This window comes from Pipistrellus kuhlii, unplaced genomic scaffold, assembly GCF_014108245.1.
Source record: "Pipistrellus kuhlii isolate mPipKuh1 unplaced genomic scaffold, mPipKuh1.p scaffold_m20_p_9, whole genome shotgun sequence".
NCBI lineage: Eukaryota > Metazoa > Chordata > Mammalia > Chiroptera > Vespertilionidae > Pipistrellus > Pipistrellus kuhlii.
The window spans coordinates 57,515,189-57,538,065 of NW_023425595.1; the positions used below are offsets into that span (position 1 = coordinate 57,515,189).

Genomic DNA, 22,877 nt, shown 5'->3' on the forward strand with positions numbered 1-22,877 from the left:
CTTCAAACTTCCTGTCAGTGTTTTATAGCTTCTTGCGACTATTTTTCGTTTCAGAGATAGTATTAACATGTGGTCAAAGCATCCATTGTGGTCCCCCCCACCTGGACCACTGGCGTCCTTAGCCCTTTCCTACCTTTAGCCCATCCCAATGCCTATATTTACTAACCTGTAACTGGACTTCTCTATGCTACAGCTTTGGCAAATAAAAGGCATCTAGTGTCATACGTATTTTTATATGTAAATACAAATAATTTTCTCACCTTTCACAGCTCTTAGCGTGATGCTAAGCACTCAGTGGCCATTTAATAAATACAGAGGTAGGCAAAAGTAGGTTCACGGTTGTACATATGAAAAATACAACAATTAATAATATTACAATAATAAAGTGTTTCATATACTCACATATGTAAACCTACTTTTGCCAACCCCATATATACAGGTGATTCTCGTTATCCACAGTAGTTATGTTCTATAAAGTTGCTGTGAACACTGGACCTTAGTTCCCAAGCGGAAAACAAGATTAGGTTCCTGCAAGCCTCCAGTCACAGCGTTTTTGTCCACTGATCAACACATAGCACACATGTTTTTGTTTACAGACAGCTTATATGTTCAATACACCAGAGGCCCAGAGCATGGATTCATGCACCTGTGGGGTCCCTCAGGGTGGCCTGTGGGATCAGGTGGAAACTGGCTCTCTGACATTCCTCAAGGGGTCCCAGATTGCCAGAGGGCACAGGCCAGGCCAAGGGGCCCCAGTGGTGCACGATCGGGGACAGGGAAGGACCTCAGGATGGCTCTAGGGAGTGTCCAGCCCATCTTGCCCAATCCCTATCCACGGACCCCAGCAGCAAGCTAACTTACCAGTCAGAGCGTCTGCCCCCTGGTGGTCAGTGTGCATCATAGCAACAGGTCGAATGAACAGTTGGACACTTAGCATATTAGGCTTTTATTATATAGGATTGTTGATTCATTAACATTGACGTCATGGCTAATAGCACTATGACTCATGCCTGAACAAAGATTACCTCATGTATTTTCTCCATAAAGCACACCACAGACTTCTTGCACTGAGGAACACTAAGCAGATCTACACTTTTGAGCCCTTTTAAGCAGTGAAATTATCAGCAAAAAGCACAAAACCGTGAGAAACCTGTCACTAAACAGATCACATGGGGACACTTGTCTATAGCCTGAGAGCTGTAGACAGGAAGGCATAGCACCCCCTTGGGCTGCAGCTGGGAACCTGTGCCTTGGAGGCTGAGGTTAGCACCAGGCCACACACATATGCAAATAACGGCCCTGATGATGGATTTGGGGATCACAAATTTGACCAAGAAGGCAAATGTTCAATATGGAATCCATGAACAATGAGGATTACATTAATTAAATTATATTTGATTTTTTTTTGGGGGGGGGGGGGGCATAGTGTTTTGACCAAGATTTAAAGCATGATTTTTGCCTTGTCTCACACTGTCTTCAAAAAAATATTTTGGCCCTAGTCAGTTTGGCTCAGTGGATAGAGTATCTGCCTGCAGACTGAAGGGGTCACAGGTTCAATTCTGGTCACATGCCTGGGTTGTGGGTTCGATCCCCAGTAGGGCCATGCAGGAGGCAGCTGATCAGTGGTGTTACTCTCTCATCAATGTTTCTATCTCTCTATCCCTTTCTTGAAATTAATAAAATAACATATATTTAAAAATATTTTTTAAAAATAAAAAAATCTGTGCGAGTACCCCACGTTGGGCTGCCAGTTGCAAGTGCCCCCCCAACCCCCCACGTCCTGCATAGGGTTCAGGTTCAGGGTTTGGGCTCTGGAGGAGGCTGGACACAAATGAAAGAGACTAGATAAGAAAATATTAATTTGGGAATTGGGGGTCAGGTGGGAGCCCAGCTCAAGAGGAAGGACAGCCTTGCCATCCTTTTTATTCAGGTTTGGGGTACAATTATAACCATTAGGCAGACAATTCCTATAATAGCTCGATGATAGCCCAGCAGCAAGGACTTACATAAACTAAAAGGTGGAAGTTGCATCAGCTTCCTTTGTCTCAACTAGACAGCGGTGCTTGGCTCTGACCGTGGCCAAAGCCTTCAAAGTTGACCAGCCTTCCAGATTCCTTGTCCACCTCTTTCTGCTGGTGAAGGCAATGGCAGCTTCCAACACTTCTGGAATGAAGATTTCCCACAATGCAGGCCTAACACCCAGTTTTGTCCCTCTGCTCCTTTGGGGCCAGGAAGATTAAACAGTCCTAACTGTTCCCACGCCTTCTCAGTCCCCTGCTCTTGCTGCACCTCAGCTGCCTCCCCCTTCAATTCCACCGTCCCAGCCTTGAACTCAAATACACGTTCTCTGTAAAGACTTTTCTTAGTCCTCCCATACATATGATCCTTTCTCCTTTGTAATGGCCATAATCTTTGCATGTATCCTTCTCACCAAGGACTTACAGTAGTTACTTGTCTACTTGTGTCACATCTATAGACACCTTTGGGCAGAAACCATCTACTCTGTGTCTTTGTAGTCCTCACCACTGCCAGCCCGGGTCTAGCACATTTTTCAAGAGCTCTCAGATACGATCTAAAATTTTATTCTCACAAAGACCACAGGTTTGTTTTTGGTGTTTGTTTGTTTTGCCCTGTTTTGTGTTTCATAAGTGAAAATGCACTCCACATTCCCATAAGATTGTGCAGAGCAGAACAAGAATTCATCTAGTTCTTCCTTCTCGGAGCCCAGACCTTTGCCACTGCCCTATGATTCTGCCAAACTGCTTTGTTATCTGCAAACCATGGTAAACAGTACTCATCACCAATCTAACCACATTAGTAAAATGAAGAGTTTAATTAATAAGAATTTCCTGGATGCCATCTAGCAGTGTGTGTGCCCATATATATGATTTTTTTAATGTTAGCAGAATAAGACATGTGGGAAAGAATTAAATCATTCGCAAAGGTAAATCTGACTTAAACTACTGCTACTGTCCATCCATCAGCTCAATGACCTGCCAAAGGCCTAAAGCTCCGGCTGAATGTCTGCTTTGCTCCACTCCTCTCTGTATGACATCTGTTCTTTTTTACAGTTCACTTGTTTCATAAGAACGAATGGTTTTTTAAAAACACAGCAAGTGTATTTGCTCTTTGGTGCCATCTCTTCTCAGCTTTTTTTCTCCCTATCAAAAAAAGCAGCAATCTTTTCTTCACTCCAACCTGGTGTGAATGCCTATGCTATCCTTAAGCCTATTTTGCCATGTACTTGAAGAATATGTAGCAAGGCTCTTTATTTACACGCATCACACATATCTTTCTGATGAAGCTTTTTAATTAGGTTCTGTACCACCATTGATAGAATCTTTGTTAATCTATATTCTTTAACATTTCTATGTTTTTCCTGGAGTGCTGGCTGCCATGCCTAGTAGGCATATTGCATAAGTCTGCTTTCTACAATTAGGATTTCAAATGATTTTTCCTTGTTTATAAGCAGCAAATCAAGGAGATCATCTTCCATATTCCACAGCACAAAACTACACCTAGTTTAAGGTTAGAATGTGTTTATCATATAGCATTGAGGCTCTGGCTGGGTAGCTCAATTGGTTGAAGTGCTGTCCTCATGCACCAAAATTGTAGGTTCAGTCCCCAGTCTGCAAGACATACTTATAAGAATCAGTAAATACATAAATGAGTTGAACAACAAATTGATATTTTTCTTTTCCCCTTCTCTCTCTCCCTCTCTCTCTCTCTCTCTCTCTCTCTCTCTCTCTCTCTCTCTCTCTCTCTCTCTAAAAATAAATAAAAAAATTTGACCACATGGAATTCCTGAAAGAGATAATGTAGCTTTTTGTCATGATTGGCAGCTGATGCTCTGCCATGCTTCAAAAAAATAGTGCCATATTCCTCAAGATTGGGAATTTTCTTATCAAACTCTACAAGAATTCCATGTTTTATTTTTATATTTACCTGTTTTTCCTCACTTTCCTAACCTTAATAATCCTTTCATGAGTGCTCTCTCTTTTCTCAAAGAGAAGCATTGGGAGATTATTTAAAAAACAAAAACAAAAAACAGATAATCTCAACTTCACTTCTCCACTGTGATCCAAGGTTATGATGGGAAACTGGAGAAATGGTTTAGCCTTCCTGAGCACATTCAGCAGACATGGGCATAACAGTACTCACTGTTAGCACAGTGACTGGTGCAAACACATCTGTTAAATAAGTAGTTGCTATTTCTGGCATCCAACATCCGAGTAACAATAAGCACTCATTCTTCTGAGGAACTGAACAAAGATACACACTTCAGGTCAACAGACATAGATTAAATCTCAAGGTTCCTGGCCAGGCATTTCGGAAGAGGAAAAGAGAGAGATCCCAGCCCTCCTGGGTCTTCACCGCAGTTGCAGGCTACCAGGCAGGTGGCAGCAACACTGCTCTCAGCTTTCTGTACTTTAGTGTTTCTACTGAAACTTAATGAAAACATATCCCTTAAAGGTTTTGCTTCTTTCCATTGTTAGACAACTGGACATTAGAATTTCTGCTCTTCAGAAATCAATGAGAATCATAAGATTGGCTATATGGTCTTTGTAATCCAGCAATCACAGAAGTCTTGATGCTAGAAGCAATTATCAATAACTTAACTATGCTTCAGACAGGATGGGGCTTTATGTCATAAGCCCACAGTGCTGCCAGACTATTTCTGTTGGTTGATAAGATTTTAACATTTACCCTTATAATTACTTTCATTTTGGTAGTACACATCCGCTCTGACTTATGATGGAGTCCTGGTGATGGCCGAAACTTTCCGAAGTCTTAGGAGGCAGAAAATTGATATTTCAAGAAGAGGAAATGCTGGGGATTGCCTGGCCAATCCTGCTGCTCCGTGGGGCCAGGGAATTGACATGGAGAGGACACTCAAACAGGTAACTCACAATTTTATTTAAGTTCAATTTACTTAACGCTGCTGTTTGAGTAGAGTATTCAAATAAACAGAATAATGTATTTGAAAGTAAATATATGTAAAAGTCATTTTAATATTTTGGACTACTAACATGTTTGAGCATTTCTAAATATAAAACTGAGAAGAATACCAATGATTATATTCAGTGTGATGTTTAGTCAGGTTAAGCTAGGTTATGCTGTATAACAAACAACCCCCAACTTCCAGTGGTTTACAACCATAGAAGAGTGTTTCTCACTCACGAACACACTAGGGTAGCAAGGACACTCTGCTTATTGTAATCACTCAGAGACCCAGGCTGACAGACCAACTGCCATCTTGAATGTTACAAAAGAAAATAAAGTTGAGGCTAGGTTTCAATTTGGCCATTAAACTCTGGCCCAGTGGTGACCCTCATCACATTTGTTTACAACTCGTTTGTCAGAAGAGAGTCACACAGACCTCACTCACCACCGGGGATTCAGGAAGCATGAACTTACCTTGAGCCAAGAATGGGGAAGACCCAAAAATATTTGGAAAACGCTACTAATGACAACCTCCATAGACCTTGAAATCACCTTGTAACCTTGATTTTAGTCTTGATAGTTATCCTAACACTATTGATTTTAGTCTTTTATAGTTATACTAACACTATTTTCCAAATGTTTAATGTACTATGTTTATATTTTTAAATATTACATTTTAAGTGTTCTGAAATGCCATGCATTCAGAAAATGTTACATAAAAACAATGAATAAGAAGGAAATTTGGAATAAAATGCATGCGAATATTTTCAAAATATATGTATATTTTTAATTTTTTACATCTTAATTTTAATGTTAGCAAGGAGAAATATGATCCAATGTGGTTATCAGGGCTGTTAATTATGTGCATCTACAGATAAAACTGAAAAGTAAATATAAACAAACCATATTTCTTGTTACTATAAACAATACTTCGATTCTAAGGAGTATTCTGTCAGTGACAATGGAAACTTTATAATATAAAAAACAAATTACACACGTTCATCTCCCAGGAATATAGTAGAATTGTTTATACCTTCCTTTGGTATTTCTCTTTCAGATTCTACCCCATGCTGTGCTAGTGAGTTGCTTGTATAGTTCCACACCTATATCTACTCTGAGCCTAACCTATGAAGCTGAGGTTTAGGTGAAATGGCAGATAAACACATGTTCGGGTTTGTTTTATTTTTCACTTATAGGTTCGCATTCAAGGGCTGACGGGGAACGTCCAGTTTGACCACTACGGACGCAGGGTCAATTACTCGATGGATGTGTTTGAGCTAAAGAGCACAGGGCCAAGGAAGGTGAGTCATGCTCCAGCTCTGTCTTACTTTGCATTTGACATTTTTAAAGGCTTATAGGTGAAAGGGAACGGGATATTCTGCATTTTTTAAATATGTGTACTTACAAATAGTACTGTCCTGACAACCTGTGCTGAAATGAAACTAATATTTAGTCATGTGCCAAAGCTGAAACGAACTAATCTACACACCTTTATATCCTTTATCCAAAATGGAAGCAAAGCGATATATTTTCTAAAGCTTAGCAGAAAAGCACACAATGCAGGTAAGATACCCGCATGCAGTCATTTATAAGAGACAACGAAGAAAACTGTTTCTAATGGATGGGCATATTTTGAACAGGCTGATGTTCTTGACATAAACAAATGAACACATTCAAGTGAGCAAAGGAGAGAGCAGAGAGAAGATAAGATATATAAGGTTAGTGCCAGGCTGAGGAGGGAGAGAAATACCTAAGAAACTCCCACTGAGGGGTCAGGGGGGTTGTTCAGAAAGCTGTTGGTGGCAGATCCTTGGGTTTCAGAAGGTAACTCTGCGGGCATAATGTGATGGGGCATGTCGGCAGTTTTCCCAGCATCCAGAAAATATACAGTGAAGCAATACCCCCACCACAGCAATTGACTATGGGCATTTTATTCACTTATAATTAAATAATTTTTAACATTTTGTTTCTCTAGGATCAGCTAGGATGCTCAAAGAAAGAGAACATTCGAGTTATTTATCTAAAAGCTTCATTTGTTTCTTCACTTGGCTAGTTAAAAAACCTTTCCCAAATATACTTTCCTGCTTTACTAGAATAATTATAGCTACACTTTATGAAAAGTCTGCTGTGTTCCAAGAGTGGGATTCGGTGTAACTGAATCCTAACAACAAACTAAACATTAGTACTGTTATCTCCCTTTTTCCAATGAGAAAATCTTTGGTCCAATAGGGCATGGTTACTTGTTCAAGGCCTGTTATTAAGGAAACAAAGACTTTAATTCAGATATGTCTGACTCCAGAAACTCTCTATACCATTACTCACCTGAGTAGACCCTGCTGAGAGGGAATTTATTCTCTCAAAGGGTAGACTACAGTACGTTCCATAGGACAGTTACAGAGTAGGCATGTGGCAGTTCCAAGGAGGAAAAATCACTTCCAGCTGGAGAAAAGCAAACCAAGCAAGGAAGGCTGCATGGAGGAGGTGGGGTTAAGCACAGCCATGAAGTTAGAGTTTGAAATGGAAGAGGCAAGAACCTGCAGACAAGTGGCCAGGAGGGCAATCAATAGCTGTAAATGGCAGGGGTTCACTGAGCTGTGTTTTGCTGCCATGAGAACCATTTCTGTCTAGCATTTCATTCTCTTGCGGCATCTCCTGGAGAGCAGGCTGACAGCTGATCCAGAGCAGGCCGGAGCCCACCTGATCAGGTCAGGGGGGCAGGAGATGGACAGCAGGTGGGAAGCCAGCGCATGGTGGGCTCCTCTAAGGGGCCTGCCACAGCAAGGGATGGACATGCATTCCCAAAGAGACATTTCGGGGTTCATGTGAACCTTGAACTTGACCTCTGTCAGCACACAGCCAACAAGTGAGAAAGAGGCTCATTGTAAGCAAAGGCCCTCAGAGAGCCGGGGAGCAGACAGCATGCTCTTGGGGCTCCTAGAAACACTGGCTGATGGGGGAACTCATCCCCTACCACCCCCGGATCTTAGAAACGAGCTGAGCAGGAACTTTCTCACAGGCACAAGGCAGCTCCGCCTTCCACAAGACATTAAGTGCAAACGTGGAATGATCTCTCCATGGAAGAAAGAATAACGGGGAGGAAGAAGCTGGCAGTAACCAATGGCAATATCCGGAGGACTATGCTCCGTGGTGTTTCTCTTGAGGGAACTCATTAATAAAGAAACAATGGTCTTTCCCAGAGAATAGGCCGCTGAGATCTGGGGGGTGGCTGCAGCTACTGAAGGGCTAAACTCTGAAACCTCTTTTCATGTCATACGTCTGTCCTGCAGAAAGGAGATTAATAGGAAACAACTAATATGTTGGTTTTTTTAAGTATATGTAGGACTTGAGAGGTGGTAGGACTCAGAGGCATACTTGTTTTTACATTAAATTGATCATTGGGTTATTAAATAAATACCAGCTACAAATGAATTCATATGAACAATTGAAAATAGTGGTTGAATTCATACACATTCATAATTTCAGATCACGCTAAGTGTAGCAAGCCATACTAATGAAAAATTTTCTCCAACTATTCTGTTATTGAGTTATACATATACTATTTATGACTAATATAGTGCTTCTTTCTGACATGTTAATGCTTATTTTATTTTAATATGTGCACAAATGCTAACAGTTTAGGAACTTGAAGGAAGCAAGAGAGACTTCCTACACATATTAGAACAAGTAGCAAACACAGCAGTGAGCTATTGCACATATTTTGTTGGACACGTGAGTTTTAGGAACTGCATCCAGAAATTCAAGGGGAAAAACAAGTTTGGCAAGCATGAAATAAGCATCCAATTAAGGAGGCTCTGGAGCATGATAACAAAGCATATATGAAGTTGGTGACTTACAGACCTGAGTTTTGAATTCTGGCCCTGCTGGAGTATAATCTGGTGAAATGTAATTAATATTCTAAAATAGGTTTTAAAATCAAAACCATAGTTTAACAGCATCTACTTCTGCATTTGCTCTGTTTATACACTTTAAGATGCATATTTACAAAAGCACTAAGTACCATGTCTGTTGCAAAGCAAGCAGTCAATAGCGGTAACCATTGTGTTACATAACGTCTGCATGATTCAAAGGCCCCTAATTTTCCTTTCAGACCTATTGGGGCCCAGGCAGGTGAGGCTCTGTTGGCTGGAGCATCATCTCATATACAGAAAGATCAAAGGTCCAGTTCCCAGTCAGGGCGCATACGCAGCTTTTGGATTTGGTGCCTGTCGGGGCGCCTAGCGAGGCAGCTAATCAATGTTCCTCTCTCACATTGATGTTCCTCACTCTTCTCTCCATCCTTTCTCTCCTTTCTCTCTCTCCCTTCCCCTCTCTAAAAGAAAAAAAAAAGCTCATTATAGTTTACTACTGAACTACTTAATTTATCATATGAAAATAAGTTTCCTATCAAATTTACATGACAAATTAAGATAAGGATTTCATTTTTAAATGAAAAAGTAATTTTGAAAATAAAAATGTTGTTTATTAATCTCTGATGTATTTAGCATTTTAGAAATAAAATAAAAAAAACCTGTTACTGAAGGACTAGGTTATATCAAACCAAAAACTGTTTCTATGTTGCTTTAAAACACACACACACACACACACACACACACACACACACACAAATTGGTTTTGCTAGAAAATATCAAACTGTTTTTGTTGGAAAACAGCCATATTTCAAATGTCCCTTTGTACATATGGCTATTCCTTTTACCTGTACCGTTACTGATAAAATGTTAGGGAGTGCCAGTCTGTCTCACTAGAAGAGAGGCTCAACAGAAAATGGTGTTTCACTGTGTCCACATTCCTTTTGAACCCCTCATTCCCAATGCCTCAGCTACTCCTTAATTCTAAACTATAACGTTGCCAAATGCATAATCAGGCAGTATCTTCAACATCAGGAAAGCTGGCTCATTGTCAATTAAAAATAACTTCCCAACTCTTTTCTGTCTGTGTTTTTAATTCGTTTTGTTTTCTTATTAGTGTCACTCATAGTTCCCATAAGAATATTCTAAAATGTGTTTTCAAGAATTTTCTCTATTTGGCAGGTTGGTTACTGGAATGACATGGACAAATTAGTCTTGATTCAAGACGTACCCACTCTTGGCAATGACACAGCAGCTATTGAGAACAGAACAGTGGTTGTAACCACAATCATGGTAAGTGTTGGTCTATGCTTTATGCTGTTCCGCTTTGTCCACAGGCAATTTTAATTCCCAGCTGTGGTGAAAGAGGGAGGGTGAAAGTGGTAGTGGCATGGGTGCTCTGATCCACAAAAGTCTGATGAGACTTTGAGTAGGTTTGTCCTGAGCTTTGAGTGCATCTCGTACTTTTATTTGTATTGTCTTCTGTGGCACTGTTGTTCTTAGGAAAATGCTCAAATGTCAAAAACTGAAACTGTCACACTCTAGTTGGAAATGTGTAAAATGCTAAGATTCCAAAGGACAAAAGAATGAACGTGAAAAAGATCAGCAACCAATAACCTAAAGTAGCTGGTAGTAAACACCATATTATTATTGTTATTATATTTTTAAATATCAATGTAATGACAGTTAATGGTGTTTAAAATGATTGTCTCCAGGGAGTTTAATCGTTGGGCAATGATTCGCATTGTCTGTTTGTATACTGTAGAAATGAATGTGAAGATTTTAATGAGCATGTTTACAACTGAATGCTTTAGAAATAAATTTTGTTTTATATTTATTTTTAATGCAAACAAATTTTTGCACCGATTATTTTTCTCACTGACTAGTATCAAACAACGTCTAGAAATTAAGAAAAAAATGACTGCTTCATTCATTCACCTCCTAAAATACAAAAATACTCATAATTTTAAGGCTACTTTTTCAAAGAGATTTTCATGAAGCCACCTTTTAAATAATAAAAATTCTTATATGTTTTTCTCTTCTAAAGTCAAACATGCCCTTTCAAGTCAATGCTAGTCAAAGGAGATCAACAATCGGTGACCTTTTCTGTCTAATTTAAATTTATACATCCTCAGCTCACTGTCTTGTTCGGCAGCACATATTTTTAATCATTTATGAAGCCCTTACTCTAAGTAAAGTGGAAGTATTTTATGTCATTTAGTTTTTAGCTCATGTAATTTTAATTTGAGGTTTTAGTAATGCTGAGTTATTCCCAACATTTTGACATTGAGGTCAAAGCATAAAAATGCAAAGAGAAGCCTTCCTATGTGCAATTAGCTTTATCTGTGTTGCATCACTAGACAGCAATTTAATGTTGATCTGCCAAGTCTTGATCAGAAGTTTGTGATTTTAGAACGAAACCAATCAACCACAGCGTTTGTGTAAGAGTGCAAAGTCTATACCTTCTAACGTAATTGTGTAATATTTGCATGGGACTTGGAAAGCAATGCATATATATTTCTTTTCCTAAAAAAGACACAGTAATGGAAATTCATACTTCAGTGCAGTCCTCCTCTTTTCAGCCTCTGATGAAGAATCCTATTTTAAGAAATTGATCGAGAAAGAATTGAGTTCCACCGGTGTTCGACTATTCGGAGCAAGGCTCACGTCTTGTTCTCCTGCGTAGTAAATTTAATCTAAATTTTCACATGGGATTCTTCCTGGATGACCAACTCTGGACTACCAGAAAAAAAAAAAAATTAAGTTCTGTGACTTTTCTGGGAAACAAGAACAAAAGAAGACTTAATCCTCATCTTTCTCAAGAAAAATAAGTAGATGTTGAAAAAGAATCACTTAGCGATTCTGACGTATCAGTTCCAATACCTTGAAATGAGGTCATTGCACGTAAATAATTGAATTGCATCACTCCTAATTCCAAGTAGATTTTCTATAAGTAAATATCTATGAATTTGTGTGCTTATTTTCTGAATATGCAATGTTTTCTTTAAAGATTTTTTTGAAATTTTGCCTGTTTGTGTAAAGTAAAGTGTTTTAGTGTGCATTATAGGTATAGTAATTTGGAGCATCTTCTTTCTATCCCTGTTAGTAAAGGGGCTGGAGATTTAATTCTTAAAACCAAAATATTGAATTAATTTTGCAAGCATGGCTAGTTTTTCTGGAAGCATGTTATAAAAAAATAAGGAACATTGATTGAAAAATCCAACTGTTTCCTATATACATAAAGAATATTCTGTAAAATTATCTGTTGTTTGACAGTGATATCAATATTTTGCTATCAAAATAGTGCAACACTAGTATCTGTCTTTTGTATAAAAATGTTATCTTCATATACATAATACCTCTAATCTTTGCAATTACATAATGGTTCAGTAATTTAAAAAAATTAATATCAGAATCTTTAACCTGAAAGTGTTCATTGTATTTGCTTTTGTCGAAAATGGTAGCCTGGAACCTGTGACATCTCTACCACCTCATTCCTTTTGGGGGGGGGGAAATATGGTTCATTGTAGATGAACAAGATATTAGAATCTACATGTAATAATCCCCCAGATTCCATTGAAAACTTCCAATATAGATGGAATTGGTTAGACATTGTAATGTGTGCAAGACAGATATCTATACACAGAAAAAGGCTGAGAGTGGGTGGCACTGGAGATCATTCTGATTGAATTGATATGGTATTCTGTTCTCCCATTTGACTTTCCTTTGTATATGTTGTTATTTATCGGTTGCTACAATGTAATGATATATGCTATTGTTAAATAAAATTGATTGGTCAATTCATTTATTCATTCCTTCATAAATATTTCTTAAGCGTCTACTCTGGGTTAGGCACAGTTAGAAGTCTGGAGATCTGTAAGAGAACAAAAGAGACCAAGTCTTGCATTCAGAAAATATATGCTAGTGAGAGAAATCAGACAAGAGACATCATAAATGTTGCACAGCATTCTTAAATAAAATGTAGCTTTAGTGGGTTGCAACTGTTGAACTTGATTTTTTGTGTTGTACATCTATAATGTGATGTTCACTTTAATGTCTAATTTATTCTACCTGAATAGTCTTACTGAATTTAACGTAGATAAATTTGAACAAAAAGTAAAATTATCAATACCATCCAATGAAAATGATAACTACAAAGTGGAAAGGTCTAAGGTTTTGGACTCAGATGTTCATCATTTTTTTATCTTTAATCTTGGTGACTAAAAATTTTATAAAATTTGTAAAAATTTATCAGCATCCTATCATACAGATTTAACTTCTTACATTTAAAATAGTAATTTCTGCAAACCACCTGAGGGAGCCAAATACATGCCATGTGGCTGGACTAGGGCAGCGATTGAGGAGGGCGGTTCGCAGTGCACTCTGGGAAGGAGCCTGTCTTCTTTGTTTGGATGCTGAACTCTCTGGAAAAGGAGGAATGGTTCAGTGATAGTTCAGCCAAACCCAGTTTTCCCACAGTCTTTGCTCCTGCAGCCCAATGATGCTTATGCTGCATTATTCAACTAAGAAAGTATTTCTTATCATCTTATAAACATACCGACCCTTTAGGCATAAATCCAAATGCCTTTCCCACAGTGTCAGAATTATGTTACAAACCTAAAAGCTATTTTTTACGTATCACACTTGATCTTGCTCGACGTTAGATTTTATATTTCTTAGATGTTTCAAACTTTATCTTCTCCATGCACAGTTTTGCTGATGCACTCTAAATAGACACATGGGGGGCATAGAACAATCTGTGCTATGCAGGTGGTGGCAAAAGGACGTTTACAGTGGAGAGCATGCAAAAACAGTTTATTCATGTGCTGTTATTTGTTAATCATTGCATAATTTTCCGTGTGAACAACTGTAAACCTACTTTTTCCCCTCACCCCAGATGTAAAGAAAATACAGATATGTTTATTTTCTTCCCTGTCCCAAATATTAATATCCCCATATGCATACACCTACCTCCAAAGGGATTATGTCAATTCATTTCTAAATAAAGTATTTTAAATAAACTTCAAATTGTGCAGCCATTAAATGAGTTCATTTTTTCCCCTGAATTGAATAACACTTTAATTTCCATTTTTAAAAATGCTACCCAAGGAATAAATAATCTACATCTATTAAAATTCTCTGGAGAAAAGCAAATATCCACATAGCAAGTAGCTTCGGTGGACACTCTTGGTTTTATGAACTTTTCCATTGTAATTCTAATTATTATATTTGTGATGCTTAGAAACTCTAAAGCCTTTCTAATGGGCATCTATTTCAATAGTTTCGCTTTTGCTAAAAACAAATAATGCAAAAAAAAATGTTTCTCCATAGGAAAATGATACTTCATTGATTGAAAACCATCTCGATTCATTCATTCCAGTATTTTCTTAACCAAGCCCTAACGTAACACCTTTATGCAGATTGGTCTCTTTCCTGAAATAGCAGAGTAAAGCACTAACCATTATGGAAATTGTAGTAATAGACTCATAATTACTAAGAAGTAATGCTTTTAAAATAATCCAGAGAGTTATTGTCCCAGAGGGCACAGGAGTCGATAATAAAGATGGAAGGTTACACAGGTACTCCTAAAAGAAAGAGGTTATATCCCACTTCTCTGATCACTCGGCTTTATTCACAACAGAGCACCTGAAACTCCATACGCTGCTTATCAAAGACGCCCCACAAATCCCCTTAATGATTCGGTTGAACTCATTTTTTTTATTATATTGAAAAGATTTCGTATTTTTCTTCACCCATAGCAGCCCCAAAACTTGTATTAAATCTCCCCAAGTATGCAGTGTATGCAGGGCTCCCTGCGGACAAATGTTCAGAGTGAGGCTGGGGCAAGAGCAGGTTGAGAGAGTGTTGAGAATCCCTGTTCATTTTTAAAAGGAAAAATGAGAACCACTCGAAGGAATTGGGTAGAGCTGAGAGCTTCTGTTTAAGGAAAGCCTCGCCTTTCCCTCCTTTGTCCGCCCATCTCCCTGAGAAACTTCTATCTCTCCTGTGCTGCCTGTGTCACTCCCCTGAATCTCAACTGCTGCGCAAGTCCTGGGTATGCAAAAGCCTCGCTAAATTCCTAATCAACCTCTTCAGCAAACGGAAGGCTTTTCCAGCCTTTATTGGTTTGTCTGACAAGAAACAAAGACATGATGGGCCCCTATTGTCAAAAGAAAATTTGGGAGGGCTGGGGAATTGAAAGAAGACACTAAATAATTTTTAAAATTATATGTACATACACCTTTTTTAGAAGAGATGACCTAGCACTTGTTAGAATTTACTTTCTTTTGAAGGCACCTGAATCACAGTTTCTGCTACTTTGCCATGCTATTCCTATTTAAGAAGCCCAGACAGACCAGGAAATCCTTATATTTATTAAAGGCCATATATATATATATATATACACATACATACATACACTATGGGGAGACATGGAGAGTATTTTTTACTGGAGATTTCATATAAAGAATTTCATTCTCTAAAAATACAGAAATGCACTTCTTTAATCTTGTCCCTTTTTTTCTTGTTAAAGCATATGAAATCTCAATGAGTTGAATGTATTTTGACAGATGCAACAATACCTTCAAATACTTTAAGATATTTCAAATTATAGGTTCAACTCCCACTTCTGCTAGTTCTGTGAAACTGAATAATTTAATTAACCTCCTTGAGCCTTAATTGTTCCATCTGCAAAATGGGAAATGCCTACCTCAAAATGTCAATGTGAAAAGTAAATGAAAGAGCACAATTAAAGAAGTTAGCATTGTACTGACACAAAGTAAGCACTAAATAAGAGTTATTTTTAATACTATATATAACTATATATACATATATAGTTATATATAGTTAATATACATATAAGTAAGAACTAAGAGTACAAAAATAAATAAAACATGTCCCTTGTCCTCTTGTGATTAATGTTAAGTTCTTTAAAATAAGGTAAAGGAGTGAGAGTGCTAAAGGGCAATAATAAGAGTACAGTTGGTACTTAATAAATGTTGAGTAAATAATAAAAGTACAGCTTTTAATGAAGCAACAATTCACAAAATAATGGAGGAAGAATTTAGCAAATTAGATGGTAATACTAATTAGGGAAACTTCTATACACAAGTTAAAATTAAACATATATATATATTCATGTGTTCAAATATTCCAGACACTTGAGAATAGATTTTCATAGTACCAAAGGTGAGCATTAGCTACACCTCAGCTATAGATGATAGCTGCATACCCATTTCCATGAGAATATTAAGCATTTTACAATGTGAGATTCTTGCTTTTTTCTACACATTCTCCCATATTTTAATCAACTATTATAATAAAAAAGAGAAAAATGAAAAAAATTAGCTCATTTTAACTACTATTTTATAGCATATCTTAGAAATCAATAGTGCTTTGCAACAAATCCCAGATTTTCATAACCACATTTATATTGTAAACCTTTATATTTAGAGAATGTTTTCTATAAACTAATAATTTTCAGCTACCTAAAGAACAGACAATTAGTTTCCTTAATTTTATAGATAGATAAACTTTTCTTAAAGCATTATACTTAGAGATGTTTTCCATAAACTAATAATTTTTATCTATAGAAAGAAAAGGCGCCAAAACCGGTTCGGCTCAGTGGATAGAGCATCAGCCTGTGGACTGAAGGGTCCTGGGTTCTATTCCGGTCAAGGGCATGTACCTTGGTTGCTGGCACATCCCCAGTAGGGGGTGTGCAGGAGGCAGCTGATCGATGTCTCTCTCTAATCAATGTTTCTAATTCTCTATCTCTCTCTCTATTCTTCTCTGTAAAAAATCAATAAAATATATATATATTTTTTTTAAAGAAAGAAAAAAAAGGCAATTAGTTGTCTTAATTTTATAAGGCAACTAAAGATGGATAAACTTGACCTGGCCGGTTTTTGCTCAGTAGATAGAGCATCAGCCTGCATACTGAAGGGTCCCAGTTCAATTTGAGTCAAGGTCACATGCCCGGGTTACTGGCTCAATCCCTAGTGGAGGGGATGGTTCTCATCACTGATGTTTCTCTCTCTCTCTCTCTCTCCTCCCTCTCTCTCTCTCTCTCTCTCTCTCTCTCTCTCTCTCTCTCTCTCTCTCTGTCTCTTCTCTCTCTCTCTCTCCTCCCTTCTCTCTCTCTCTCTCTCTCTCTCTCTCTCTCTCTCTCTCTCTCTCTCTCTCTCTTTCTCTCTTTATTTCTCTCTCTTTCTCCTCTCCCTTCCCCTCTGAAATCAATAAAAATATATTTTTTTAAAAATAAAATAAAGATGGATAAACTTTCAAGTGTTAAAATATTTATCAAATTCAAAGGACAAGAGTCTTCTGGGTCCCTTAGACATGGCAACCTAAGGCAGAATTTAAGAAAGGAACACAAGCACCAGTCCTGGACAGTGGCCCAGGATAGTGATGTTCAGGGCATCTTTATGAGAAACTCAAAGAGCTTTTAGTTTGCATTCTTAATCAAGTTTTTAAAAGTAGTTTTTACACTTACAAAGTACTTAGAAAAACAATTATCATAGAACTGCCATGTTGTACAAAGTAAATTACATTCTAAATCACAGTTCCAAGAGCTAATTAAACTTCCACATTTACAAATTTGCCAAGATAAAAGATTTGTATCAGAATTACTAAACGAATGTTACCATGCAATTTTATAAAATATAAACACATGATCTCAATGATTTTGTGGCCCAAAGTGATCATTGCTTGTCTGAAAATAATTCAAATTTCTGAGGTGTGGCCAGTTCATTGTGGATTGCACATTTGCCAGGGCTATCTTTTAGTTGGTGGCTTTAGTTTCCATTTATAAGATCAATGCATTTTTGCTAACATATCTTTTAGTTCACATCCTTTAAATAGTTTGAATTTGGTGTGTGTGTGTGTGTGTGTGTGTGTGTGTGTGTGTGTGCGCGCGCGCGTGCACATATGTGCTTTACCTGAAAACTGTGCAGTTATTATTAGCCACCAGTAAAGTTTTTCATTTTTTCATTTTATATAATTCTTCATCATATTGTCTGTCTTATTTGCTTCAAATTTATAGTCAAAATTGGAGAAAAATTGTTGGCTCCCATTGGAGACATAAAATAGAATAAAAATTCATGGAACCAATTCTAAATAAATCTAAAATATTGGACAATTTTAAGGAAGCTAATTTAATGCAAATAAGTATATACAGTTTTTTAAACTATTAATTCATTTTTATTTCATCTTGCAAGTACTTGCTCTGAGAAGGCATATTGCTAAATGCTAGAGAGCAAAGGAAAATGATCTATCAATAGCTCTTTTCCTAAAGGAAGTCACAATTGACTGTCTAAACAAGATGCGGAATATGGAGACAGGTGACTTTAAATGAGTCTTTTACTACATGAGACAGACTACTAAATAGTCTTTAACTTCATATAATAATTTGAAACTAATAATTTCATTGCCAAAGGTGATAACTTTGCTTCTCTAGATGATTATTAGTGAACATTTTTTTCATCAGTTACAGTGCTAAGTATGTAATGATTACTCAATAGAAAATTATTTTAAAGTCTTCGCATTTAATATCTAGTATAAAGAGAGTTAATGTACTTCTAAGCGTATTTATATTTGTGTTTATATATTTTACTACTGATTTCTAGCCACGCAAAATCAGTGTTTGTATAATACTAAATATAATATATTTGTCAAATTCTGAAACTGGAGAATTACAAAGAGATTTTTGAATGTTTATAATTTCTCCTTTACAGTTCTACTTCTCTCATTATAGGAATCCCCATATGTTATGTTCAAGAAAAATCACGAAATGTTTGAAGGAAATGACAAGTATGAAGGATATTGTGTAGACTTGGCATCTGAAATTGCAAAACATATTGGTATCAAGTATAAAATTGCCATTGTCCCTGATGGAAAATATGGAGCAAGGGACGCAGACACAAAAATCTGGAATGGGATGGTAGGAGAACTTGTTTATGGGGTAAGCAAATCAATTATTTACATAAACCTGAAACTTTCTTTTTCACTTGGGCACATATCAATTTTTAAATGTCTATTACTGTGTTTTTTATTTGCAGTTACATTCAAAGAGACATATATGGTGTTCAACTGTTTCTCTATTTCATGAATAATGCAATTCCCAAACAATGAAACTAACGCATAACTTCAAAATAAGGAAAAAAAGATAAAAATTCAGAATATGGTGTCCTATTTTAAAAAAACAACACTAACTTCAGTATCTATCATGATTATTCTTTCATATTTGATTCTTCTATCCCATAGACATGTTGTTTTGAGAACTACAAAACGAATCCATTAGTAATTGTAGCAACAGATTTTCTTCAATAGCATAAAGCTGAACCTCATTTTAGCTAGTTTATTTATATCCCTATTGGTTGTAATTCTGGTAAATGTCTTTTAAGTAATTCAAGTGATCACTAAACTATTTTAACATCTATAAAATATTCACCAATAATGTGAGGTCCTTACAATTCTGAACACAGTAAATTTAAGCTCCATGCAATGCCACAATTTTTTCCCACCTAGCAAAGCACAAAAGCTAGAATTTATTCCACAGCTGGCCTCACAGGAAAGCATGTCATGCCCTTTCTCTTCTGTTCACCAGATATTGCGTGTACACATTTATAGCCAAAGGCAAATTCCATGTACACACTCCTGCCTGCATCAGATCAAGTATCTAAATCAAACAAGCAGTTATCAGATGTTAGTGATGGTATGGTATTTCCAAAGTCCAGAAACCCAGCCTGAAATAGTATATTTTATTCGTCAAATAGTGAATAAAAGTCACATGCAATTTATTTGGAAATTTCCTATAAGCCAATTCACAGATCACAAATGTCACCTTCACATCACAGTCTGTCTGATTAATCTTCTCAAGGCAACTTTGAAATGAAGGGTTTTATGAAAGTCTTTCTTCCCCAGAAAAGACTAAAAGGTAAAACGATTGAGAACATAAATGAAGTCGTATGCCAGGGCTTACTTTCCAAACTGTCATCCAACTCTTGTGATTCTGCATCTTGCTATTCAAACCATGAAGCAATGACCATTCTCCATACAGTCTAGTCCAGTGGTCGGCAAACTCATTAGTCAACAGAGCCAAATATCAACAGCACAAAGATTAAAATTTCTTTTGAGAGTCAAATTTTTTTAACTTAAACTTCTACTAATGCCACTTCTTCAAAATAAACTCACCCAGGCTGTGGTGTTTTGTGGAAGTGCCACACACAAGGGGCCAAAGATCTGCATGTGGCTCGCAAGCCTCAGTTTTTCGATCAGGGGTCTAGTCTAGTAGCTATAATCTCAACAGCAAGAGGAAAATGTTTGGCTTTAAAGAGTAATCAGTTATTTTATATTTATTTGCAAGAACTACTCACTAGTAAGGTGACTTAAGCAGGGTGATTGGGGGTAGGGAATGAAGTTGTAAAAAATCAAAAAGGATTTTATCCCAAGGCTCATGATCATTTTGATATTGAGCTTTAAATAAAGGAAAGGTGTTTCTAACACGTGTGCTTCTTGGTAATATTTTAAATGTTTGACACAATAAGCCAATTTTAAATGTGAACATTATCCAGATTATTAGAATTCTCTACTGTAATTTATTTTCTTCAGAAAATAGTATTGAGTATTTCTCTTCAAAAAATTAGATTACCAATTAGTTACTGATGAGTTACTTTCTAAGGGATTTTATATACATCCTCCGGAGTCCCTACCCATTGGGCAGTCCAGGCTCGCCTCTTGCAAGGGCTCTGACCACATTTTATTGTGGGGATATTTTTTAAATAATGAAAACAAATGATATGAGGAGAGTAGCACAATTAAAAATAAAACCAGTGCTATACATGTCACAATAATCAAAAGTCTGAAGTCAGTCCATTCTCAGAGAGAAAGATTGTAGCAGTGATTAATATTCATTATAGCCATTCATTCATCAGCCAATCTGAGAGGATTTAAATATCCCTCTCTGCCACTTCAGGTATCCACTGTTTTCTCAAAAGAAATCTTCTTCTGTGCCTCTTATGCTTTCTACAGATTTGGTATTTTCCATTCTGGTGTCTGCTAAGTCTGTACTTATTTATCATCTCTTTTCTTTCTTCTTTTTTTACTGCTAACACTTACATGAATGCCCAGTTCCCAGGGTTTTAGGTAAAACACCATCCATTCTCTTCTTTGAACCCATCATTATTATTATTATTATTATTATTATTATTATTATTTTATTCCTTGCTCACTTTGTTGCTGTAATTGTTAGAAGAGATTACGTGTGAAACACTCACCTGTGACCTCCGCACACCACAGGGCAGTGACTCAGAAGCTCAGAACCTCCCTCCCACTTTCAGGTCCTTCCTGCCCGTCACACCTGGTCAGGTCCAGTCTATGATTTCAGTGCGCTGCTTCTGGACTCCCTGTTCCCTGCCACGGAGTTTTAATCCAAGGGGATATTTCTCAAAGTGGGTTCCATAGCCTACCATGTGTCAAAATACTGGCTCATGAATCTCACTCCAGAGATCCTTCAGAATTCAAATATTATCAAGCTCTCACAGGAGATAGTTGACACTCAGTTTTGGGACTCGCTGAGAGGGGATGGAACCAGGCACGCCCAGCACCTCCAATGTTAGTAGAGAAAGCCCCAATGCATCTTCTCTGTTCACTGGCCCCTTTCAAAACACCAATTTCAGACTTTGAAAGTGTCCTCACTGAACATCGCTGTCACCACTTTAATCTAATGTTTGTCTTTCTTTGCCTCTACTTTTCTATGCTGGAGACTCTTATTTCTCTCCATATTTCTTTTCTTTTAAGGTTTGTACCCTCATTAGTAGTAGCGCATAAATAAAGGTTTTCCAAAAGATACTACACAGCAATATAGTACATAAAAAGTGGTATTTCAAATCAATGAGAGGATGTATTATTCATTTATTCCTATTAAGATCACTGAACAATTACTTGGAAAATTAACCATTTTCTAACACATCATCATGTAGTGTACCAAATAAGTTTTAGAGAAATTATCCTTATAGATGCTAGATTAAAATATGTATGGTTAAAAAGTAAAAATAAAAATAGGTTAAGGAGAGGTCAATGGAGAGAAAAGAAGATGTATGTAAAATTTTCAACAATAAAGAATTAAAATAAATAAATAAAAATATGTAATTGGGATTAATTATATGATATGAGCTATGAAATCAAAGGCTGAAAACACAAAAATGATCATTTTATATGTCTTCAACAAAATTTAAAATGTGTATTGCAATAAAATACCATGAACTAAGTCATCAATTTTCAACCAGTGTGCTACAAGAATTCTAAAAGCATACAATACTCTACCTGATTAGTCAAGAGCACTGACCTCTTTTCCCTTAGATTGTCAAGTAAAAAAAAAATGACAACAGCCAAAATAATAGCCATGCAGTATAAATCAATAAAGATTATACCTATTTTTGTTTGTCAGATCAGCAAAAATATATTTTAGGTGTGACACAGAATTTTAGTAATTAGTTTATGTGTGCTATGAGATAAGAAAAAGGTTGAAAATCATTTATGGAAACAAAACAATTTATGAATAGGGAAAATATTTGCAATACATGGGAAATAGAATATTTTGAATAGATTTAAAAGCATTTACAATTAGTAAGTAAAAGAATGAATACCCCATGTAGAAATTAAGGACAGATTAAGAAGTACAAGTGACTATTTAATAAAAGCAAATTGAAATGAACACAATGTGATCTAATTTGCCAGCTAGCAAATTAGTGAAGATAAATGAGAATAAAGATACACAAGAGTTGTCCAAGATTTTAAGCTGCAGGTGCATTCACACAGTGCTGGGGAAAGTAGAAATTTTGCATAATCTTCTGTGAGAAAAGTTGGGCAAACATATTATGAGTATTGAAAGATTGTTCCCCATTTAGACTAGCATCACATTTCTAGAAGTTTATCTTAAATAATTAAGATATGTGCAAGAATTTGTCTTCAAGGAAATTCACATAATTTGTGTTATAAATTGTATAAAACTGAAAACAATGCAAATATCCCACAAAATAATAAATTGAGCAAATTGTGATTATTCAC

The 22,877-nt window shown here is 36.7% G+C and overlaps 1 protein-coding gene across 3 annotated transcripts in view; it reads left to right on the plus strand.

Annotated features, from left to right (window-relative positions):
* Positions 1 to 22,877, plus strand: part of GRIA4 (glutamate ionotropic receptor AMPA type subunit 4) — a 388,414-nt gene that overhangs the window by 311,279 nt on the left and 54,258 nt on the right. For 2 of the 3 annotated variants that reach the window (XM_036426588.2, XM_036426593.2), the window contains exons 8-11: positions 4,734 to 4,901; positions 6,141 to 6,245; positions 9,993 to 10,103; positions 18,565 to 18,771. In XM_036426588.2, the coding sequence (XP_036282481.1) occupies positions 4,734 to 4,901; positions 6,141 to 6,245; positions 9,993 to 10,103; positions 18,565 to 18,771 (591 nt within the window). Of the gene's footprint in view, positions 1 to 4,733; positions 4,902 to 6,140; positions 6,246 to 9,992; positions 10,104 to 11,392; positions 12,615 to 18,564; positions 18,772 to 22,877 lie in introns of those variants that run through there. The other variant, XM_036426594.2, reaches the window with a different exon arrangement.